Raw genomic sequence first — 9,569 nt, forward strand, 5'->3', positions numbered from 1 at the left:
CTGGTTAATTGGTTTATGCACTGAAGGGGTCACCCTGGTGTGCACTGCTGTGTTCTGCCTCACTGAGTTGTTCAGGTATGATGTACTCAGCACAAGCTTCCGGTCGGCCCGGAGGTGGGGGTGCGGGGCCTGTCACGGAACGTCAAAACAAACGGCCTGCCGGGGCCGCCCAAAAGTCGGGCGTGAGGGGCGCGTCCACTAATGGAACGCCTCTCGCTTCCCAGATCGAGGGCCACGTGGTCAGGAGAACCTCGTCCCTTCCGGTCACACTTTGCCTATCGGCCGGCCTCGAAGACCGAAATTGTGACGGTGTCACCCGAAAAATTTGAAATTACGAAATTTGAAAAAAATTGAAAAAAAAAATTACGGAATTTCAAGTGGCCCAATATCTGAAAATGTTCGCAACATATTAATGTACATTTGTGCCAAATTTGGTGCTTGTATCACAAAATGCACAATTCTTTTGAATATTTGGGCTAAGCCGCCCCACTACTGGGAGTTGGGGCTGGGAGTTGGTGCTGGGAGTTGGTGCTGGGAGTTGGTGCTGGGAGTTGGTGCTCGGAGTTGGTGCTCGGAGTTGGTGCTCGGAGTTGGTGCTCGGAGTTGGTGCTCGGAGTTGGTGCTCGGAGTTGGTGCTAGGGTGCTAGGACTTCTGGAACAATGTGCTCTGGACAGATGAGTCAAAGGTAGAGCTATTTGGCCACAGTACCAGAAGACATGTTTGGTGAAAACCAAAGACAGCATTTGACCACAAGAACCTGTTACCAACTGTAAAGCATGTTGGTGGAAATATTATGGTTTGGGGTAGCTTTGCTGCATCAGGGTCTGGGCAGCTCACCATCATATAATCCACTATGAATTCTTCATTGTACCAGAGGGTGCTTGAGGATAATGTGAGGCCATCTGTCGGAAAGTTGAAGCTCAACCGAAGGTGGACCTTGCAACATGACAATGACCCTAAACATACCAGTAAATCCACCAAGGAATGGCTGAAAAGAAAGAAATGGAGGGTTCTGGAATGGCCAAGTCAAAGCCCAGATCTAAATCCCATCGAGATGTTGTGGGGGGATTTGAAACGAGCTGTGCATGCAAGAAACCCCTCAAACATCGCACAGCTGAAAGAATTCTGCATGGAGGAGTGGGCAAAAATTTCTCCGTCGATGTCAGAGACTGGTAGACAGTTATAAGAAACGCCTACTTGAGTGTTTCTGCCAAAGGAGGCAATACCACCTATTGGAGCCAAGGGTGTACTTACTTTTTCCACATGCAAAATTTGCAATTATGTTTATTTAAATGATACAATGGACTACAAAATGTAAATGTTTCATGATATTTGTTATATTATATCACCTTATCCTATCAATATTGTTGAAATGAAGATCAAATAGCTGTATGTTGGAATATGTTGAAAAAGTCAAAACTTTACATGGGGTGTACTTACTTTTTCAAGTGACTGTATGTATGTATGTGTTTATATAAATATATATATTAGGGTGGTTCTTGGCTACATAAGGCAACAAAAAGTTTTGAATTTTACTTCAAACCTTTAATTTTTTTGGTATTGAGGTAAAACTTCTGCCTGTGAAATATTTTTTGAATACATCAAGTTTTAGGGGTTACACAGCGACTCATAGTTTCCAGCCACTCAATGTTTGTGCCCGATAAACATTGATTTCCTGCAATCGGAAAGCCTCTTGCGATATTTTGTCACAACTTGAGGCAGATACTGGGTTTGCTGTTCATCCCTTGTCAGGAGACGATTGTACTCTTCAATGAGAGCAACTGCATACACCAGAGTAGAGTACAGCTGTACTGTATTCAATTAACTTAAAAACAACTTCAAAATGTGCAGTACATGGCAAGGTCATAGGTCAACTGTACTGGTCAAAATCACAAGTAGAGCAGTGGAGAATAAATAATCAACTCCAAACATTTATGTGAGCTTATAGGTGAAATTACAAACTCCGTGTGCAATCCCTAAATTTAGTCCAAATAGCTTAAAATTTCACCACAAGGGTTTTTTCATGCATACAAAATTTTTTAAGTGTTGGGAGCATGACTTTTCTAACTTTCATTTATATGAACCACCCTAATATATATATGTATGTTTGTGTGTGTGTGTGTTTTTATGAATATGTGTGTGTTTTAATATCCGGCTTCCTGCTTGTAACTGCAGTGCAGTAATTGGTCTCTATTTTGACTACGTGTTACATTGTAATGGAGGACACGAGCCGTGCTGAAAGGATGCAAAATAAATGAAGTGCAGCTACAAGTTTTGTAATCCTTTTTAACACTCGTCTATCATATTCACAGAACAAGGTTCACTCTAAAGAAGACTGTTATTTAAAAAGAAAATCGGAATCCATTGGAATATTATGGTATTGAAAAACTGCTGGATGTGTAGTTACGGGGCATCATTATGCTGCTGCAGGTACAGAGTTGGGAGCATGCCGATGAGTTTGTGGAAAAGGAGGAAATGATGGCAGAACTTGATGAGGAAAACTGGAGATTGCAAAAGCAATGGTTCCTGTCCCAGGAAAGGGTGAGTTATGGATTTTATTTTTCTTCTGTAATTAAACAAACCATTTCTGCTTTAAACCGGTGGCATGCAGATTCTGAAGGAAAACACACACACACGCACGCACACGCACACACACACACGCATGTACACACACACTTTTAAGGAAGCAACTTCCTGACACGTACTGGATTCTCCCAGCTTTTTTGTGACTATCTCGATGACATCACAATCATTACACATATACAATGACACATCTGTACCTACATCACCTACCAGTCCTGCAAGTACGATGTACCCACCCCTCTATCTCCAGTGCTTTGAGGTACCCATATCTAATTCCAGTTTAAATCTACATACTGTTGCTGCTTTCACTGCCTTCCCAGGGAGACTATTCCATGCATTAACTGCTCTCTGACTGAGATTCCTATGTTAATACCATCCTAACTTGCTCGCATCTTATTTACTCTCAGGCTGTTGGCCCTTGGTCCTGCCACTTTCTATTATGCTGAAGAAAAAAAACAAACTTTTGCATTCATTTTATCTCCACATGTACTAAATGATACCCGTCCAGTACTTGATCCACGAGGTATCCCACTACTTGCCACCAGGCAGACATCCTGTCATACACAGCCACTCTTTGCCTCCTATCACCTAGCTAGTTTCCAATCCAGTTAACTGCTCTACCAGTCATTTCACAAGACATACCTTTTAACAGCTTCCTTTGTGCTACTTTGTGAAATGCCTTATGAAAGTCTGGAATACAACTACCATTGCACTTCCTTCACCGACCCACACAGAAACGGCTTTATGAAACAACAATAAATTTGATAAACACTTCCTCCCTTTTATTTAGTAAATCCAAACTGACTCCCTTTAATTTGCAGTTCCCCAATTCTTCTCTGGAACCTTTCTGAAATAGCGGTTACAATTGCTACTATCCATTCCTCCATCCCCGGTGATTTATCTACCATTAGCTTTCCTCGCTGCTTCTCAACTTTCTCCACTCTTACCCGGAAATCATCTAAAAGCCTCACTCCGAGATAGAATCTCTGAGCGATTGGCAATTCCCCTGACTTGTGTAAACGTTGAAGCAAAATAACCAGTTAATAAGCCTGCAATCTCACTTTCATCACTGACCACTCTCCTGTGCTATCATGAAAGGGCCCACACCTGTCTTAACTTGCTCTTTACCACTTATGTGCTTCGGAAAGTGTTTTTCAAAAATAATTGCGGAAGCTATTTTGGCCTGTCGAGTTGTTTAAATACCTAATGATTACCTTCTGCTTATTGTCCCCCATCGCACCGCGGAGCGAAAGGGGGACTATGGTTTTCCCCTCCGTCCATGTGTACGTACGTGCGTGCGTGCGTAAGCGAAGGACCGCATTCGAATTTGGTGTGTGGGTGCAACCCACGTCAAAATCCAAGATGGCCGCCGCCATGTATGTCTGATGCCATGTATGTCTGAACCTTGTGAGCGGAATATCTTGAAAAATAAGCGAAGTACCAACTTCTAATCTGGTGTTTGGGTGTATCTAGGCATAAATAAGAACCCTATTGAAAAATTGGGTCGCCACGTCAAAATCCAAGATGGCCGCCGCCATGTATGTCTGAACCTTGTGAGCGGAATATCTTGAAAAATAAGCGAAGTACCAACTTCTAATCTGGTGTGTGGGTGTATTGAGGCATATGGAAGAACGCTATTGAAAATTGGATCGCCACGTCAAAATCCAAGATGGCCGCCTCCATGTATGTCTGAACCTTGAGCGAAATATCATATCATAGCATGTTTTCTGCGTCTTCCACTTTGTCAACTCACATCACTTCACCGACGGGTGGCCGAGGCGTAACGCTTGTCCTCATTATAACACCACTTACATCCCTGCACAATCACTCTGGTGTCCTGCTCCTGGATTTACACCTCGTGGGAATATACTTGCTCTGTACATGCAACATTTGTTGCCTGAAGATGTCACATTTATCTGATACTGACTTGCCTCATGGTAGTTTCTCCCAAATTACAGCACCCAGCTCTCTCTCCTCATACCCTCAACGTTTGCTTTGCTGAAATCTAATAGCCTTACTATTCTATCCCAAACTCTAAATTTGAATAGAATACTTGTCCATGCTATGTTATTGTCACTTGTGGATCCCATCGAAAATTTAAATGGCTCATTTTCAATATAAAGTGAAGTTCTGTTCAAACTTTCATCTATCACTTTTCTTTCATTATCATATTAACACGCTATACATCAAGGGCTGGCAGGATGGCCTAGAGGTACGCACACTGGCCTACGAGCCATCTAGTCTCGGTTTGAATCTCAGCCCAGCTATAAACTGTCATCCTGGCGTTTCACAGGCAGGGTGATTCATCAATGTGTGCACTGTCCCTCAGATACACGTTAAACTGGGTGTCCCGTCTGCCAGCCTTAGTTGGTGGATGTTAAAAATCCCATGGTGTCCTTCACGAAGATTCGGTGAACTATCACCGGCACCCTGACCAAATTATAAATTCCTGTACTAACCAGCAGGAGCACTGCATCAGTAGAACAGCTGCGCATCAGCTAGTGATGCTACCCCGCAGCTTTTTGCTGCGTGCAAACAAAGAAAAAGAGCATAAACAAGTGACACTGGAACATCCCATGAGAAGCTAACCTGGCAGCAAAGCTTGGTGCAGGCATCGAGACACCCGCACGTCTTTATGACCTTCAATTTTATTATGATCCACCATCTCTCATACATGACAATGACTTGCATTCAATGCTGCATAAATATATTTTGAAAACCAATATATAACTTGCAAACATAGATGCATGCCTCCCAAGGTTCCACTATCTAGGGACTGACATGTTTTGATGCTTTAAGGTTTGAATTATAATTTGTTGCATCAACCCTGTGCTGTAGGACCGACCTTTTCAATCAATGAGATTAGAACCTTGATATTCACTTTCTCAATATAATATATAAATAACCATCTTTAGAGGCCATTTTTCCCCGCAAAGCGGGGGTTGGCCTTTTTCGGGAACCGTGGTTGTTGTTGTTTTTTGGTCCCCTTTTTGAAGCAATGTTTTACGGCCGGATGCCCTTCCTGACGCCAACCCTTTTTGCCGCAATACACCACTCAACATACAAAAACACACACTCATGCAAAAATTCATTCGTGCAAAAACACACACCCTCACCCACCCACTCACCCACCCACTCACTCACTCACATACACGAAATAAGAAATAATAATGGTAACAAAAAAAAAACCACACACAACCAACCACCTACCCTTTCCAACATGCACCACTCATGCAAACAGGCAAAACCGTTCATGCAAAATGAATTTCTCAATGAATGATGCAAAACAAAAAAGTAGTTATTTTTGCTTATTTTTGACATACTATTGCTTTTTTCAAAAATTAAACGTTATTGATGTTGAGTTTAATAATCTTTACTATAAATACATCTGATTATGGGATTTTGGGGGTGTTCTTCAAAAAAAATAGTAGATATTGGTGTTTAAGTATGGCAATGTATTTATCCCTCCCTCTGCGGTTTCCCCGAAGAATTTCCATTATCCATCCAGAGTGTTATGGAATAGGGAGGGGCGATGTACAATATATATGCATGTATGTGTTCCATTAAGCTTTTCCTTGTAGTGTCCATCTTGTTTATCCTGTGTACCCCACCCCAGCCCTCTCTCTTCCACAGATCTCCCATTGTCCTTGTTCCCTACTGTTGTTGTGCTTCCCTCTCTCTCCCCCTCTTCTCTCCCGCGCCCTTTATTATATGTTATCTGTGCTAACTGAACTCTTATACGAGCCTCGACTTGATATCCAAAAAATATCTATTCTGTTACATACAACACGGATATGGCCTGTACAACACTTTGCTATAATTATTTATAAAGCATAGTTTTTTGGTGCAATTATTCACCTTTCGCAATGTTACATAAGGATTAGACCTCAAAGATAAACATCAAAAAACATCAAATTATGTTAATATGTATTCAGGTTGATGCATAACGTTTGCGTCCCAATGTTTAAAGGCTATTAAACCATCAAGGACTGATAGCATGATAATGCTCATTTCAGAAACTACAAAATTTCCTGACAGGCAGTTGTCTCATGATTTGATACGATTATAAAGGAAGTAAAGACCTTTACATTGATTGGTCATGCCCTTGTCGCTACCAAAACTTTTGAAATCTCTTTCCAATATGGATTCTGTTTCCTTCACTTGGCAACAGGAATCACCATTAATTATGGTTTCTTTGTATGTTACAAGACCAAGAAACATTCCAAATTATTGTCACGTTTATATTCACTTTGTTGTGAATGTTCATGTTAAAATTATCAATTTCATGAGCTGATTTTCATACAACAGTCAATATTGTTTACACACGACCGACATGACAGTGAGAGGTTAATACTGAATTTGTGTTATTCGTTTAATGTTGAGCTAATTAACGTTTATTGTTGAATAAACAGTTTATTTTTCTTGTTTTAACTTTGCTTACCATTTTTATTAGTTATTGGCCTTTGTTCGGGGTTCCGTGTAATGTTCAACACGTGTGGCCAAATGTGTTCCATACCACAGTTTTCACTGTGTTCACTTTGTTGTGACACCCGTACAATACAACACTTTTGTTCTCATCCTGACCCTGAAGTGAAAGAGAGGAATCTGTGTTTATAATTTAAGTACAGACACAAGTCAGGTTGCATCTTAGAATAATGATATCCTAACACTCAAGCCAACTCAGACTTTTTTTGAATATGTCAACCAATGCCAGAACCCGTGTACATTTTTGTGTCCCGTATAACATGCCACCTTTTTTTTTCTTTCAAATATCTGGCTATCATGACAGTTAATTGTTCGCTTGTTATTACCTCTCATTTACCTGGAAGCTTAACCTTTATAAGCAGTACTCTGTACAAAGGCAAAAAACACTTCAGAATGTCCCGAACAACACGCCGCGGAATCACCCTCTAATAAATGGAGCAACCCATACATAATAAACACAATATTCATGTTGGACAAAGGAGGCAGTAAAGATATTGAGTAAGTACTGGGGAGTGCCTGGTGCTGTGTCCTGCATGCATTTTAACGTTTTATACCTGTTTTATTTTTCAAGTCCTGGCAAGATGAACAATGGAGGGATCACCCACACTATTCTCCAAGATGCTCACCAGATAACAGGTGAGACCTGGTTGCAATGTGGTAATTGGAGCCGTTTCATGTTGGTTTTTTGTTTTGTTTTTTTGACTAATATATAATTCTCTGACGAAAATACCAATCTTTGCTGCGATGGCTAATCTATGCAGGAAGAAAAAATAAAAGAATTCCTGGGGGATCCTGCTCTCCGTGCAGGGATAACCAACGTCACGTGTTGGCATTTGCAGTTTTGACACACGTTAAAAAAAAAAAAAATTGGATCACAAACACTCCCGGAAGTTACCCGAATCCACCGTATTTGGATTTATTGAATTCCGTTAATCCGTTCCCAAGCTATAACATGGCAAATGGACAGACAGACACGGCTCCTTTTATAATATAGATTACAAAAATGTCCTCTTCTCTCTCCACCTCCTCCTATTGAATTGGAAATTTCAATGTTCCTTTTTGTGTACTGGATGTTGATCCAAGAATTCCCAGTTCAAAACCAAGCCGATTTAAACATTGTCCCCTAAATGTGAGGTGGGGATTTGTGTGTGTGCATGCATCCACAGCATAACTTTTTTTTTACCATTTGAGCTTTTGTCATCAAATTGTCAACAAACCTTTATTATGAGAATATGGCCACCACTGATTAATAATAAAAAAATCATGCTGTTGATTTTGTCATGTTTAGTTTTGAGTACGAAGCTGATGCGGACAGGCTTTGCATTTTAAGATGCTTTTTAGGTCATGATGTTATGTAAAGGACATCGAATGCATTTGAAACTCTCCCTTATTGTTTTAGCATGCATCACAAACTGAGATATTTTGTGTTGCAACACAGTGAGAGGTATGAGAATCACTGGAGAGGCTCTCATGTGGAGCGGAAGCCGAGAGGTCAAGCATATTGGAGACAAGAAACACAAAGGGCCTTTGACCTCTATGTGGACAACGTCGAGGATGAAGACAGTACATTGTACAGGCGCCGAGTACAGCCAGTTCCCCCATTGCGTTGTGAAGAACGGGAGATGCCTCGAAGCCCAACTCCACCTCCCCGGAATCAACAATCGGTTCACCCACCGTATGTCAATGATCGGGGTGTCAAGCGGACTTTGCTCACTATGCCCGAAATGGAGTTGGCTGAACACTCAGCACAGATGGCAGTCGATGAGATGCCATCGTATCCATACCGTGAGAGAGGTGGGCATGCGATTAAAGAGAATAAGTATCTATGGTCATCAATTGTATTAATTGTTCATCAAAGCCCCTGCTCAAGTATTATTTTTGAGGTCAACATAGGCCAAAAGGTCAACATAGGCCAAATTTCTAAAATCTTCAATTTTTATCCAATTAACTTGAACTTTGAGGAGGACCTGCATATCTGGTCACTGAATTCAACCACCAAGTATTTTTGAGGTTAACGTAGACGAAAAGGTCAACATAGGCCAGATTTCTGAAATCCTCAATTTTCATCCGATTGACTGGAAATTTTAAGAATATTTGCATATCTGGTCACTGCGTTCAACCACCAAGTATTTTTGAGGTCATCATAGGCTAAAAGGTCACCAAAAGCTGAATTTCTGAAATCAATTTTCATCCGATTGACTTGAAATTTGAAGATAATTTGCACATCTGGTCACTGAATTCAAGCAATTGTATTATCGGTCAACATAAGCCAAAAGGTCAACATAGGCCAAGTTTCTAAAATCCTCAATTTTCATCCGATTGACTTGAAATTTTAAGAGTATCTACATACCAGGTCACTGAATTCAACCATGAATTATTTTTGAGGTCATCATAGGTCAACAACTTATTTTAGGGATTTCGCAAGTATCGTGCTATGCACGACATATTTCTTGTTACTTGGCAAAAAAATTTTTTTGGGAGAAGTAGGTTGCTCACTCGT

At 40.9% G+C, this 9,569-nt stretch overlaps 1 protein-coding gene across 6 annotated transcripts in view; it reads left to right on the top strand.

Moving 5' to 3' along the window:
- PPHLN1 (periphilin 1) overlaps positions 1–9,569 on the top strand; it is a 40,357-nt gene that overhangs the window by 24,185 nt on the left and 6,603 nt on the right. For all 6 annotated transcript variants that reach the window (XM_078767577.1, XM_078767565.1, XM_078767555.1 and 3 more), the window contains 3 exons: positions 2,432–2,542; positions 7,641–7,705; positions 8,508–8,863. In XM_078767577.1, the coding sequence (XP_078623703.1) occupies positions 2,432–2,542; positions 7,641–7,705; positions 8,508–8,863 (532 nt within the window). The remainder of the gene's footprint in view (positions 1–2,431; positions 2,543–7,640; positions 7,706–8,507; positions 8,864–9,569) is intronic.

Source organism: Myxine glutinosa, chromosome 1 (genome assembly GCF_964187855.1).
Source record: "Myxine glutinosa chromosome 1, kmMyxGlut1.1, whole genome shotgun sequence".
In the NCBI taxonomy this organism is placed as follows: domain Eukaryota; kingdom Metazoa; phylum Chordata; class Myxini; order Myxiniformes; family Myxinidae; genus Myxine; species Myxine glutinosa.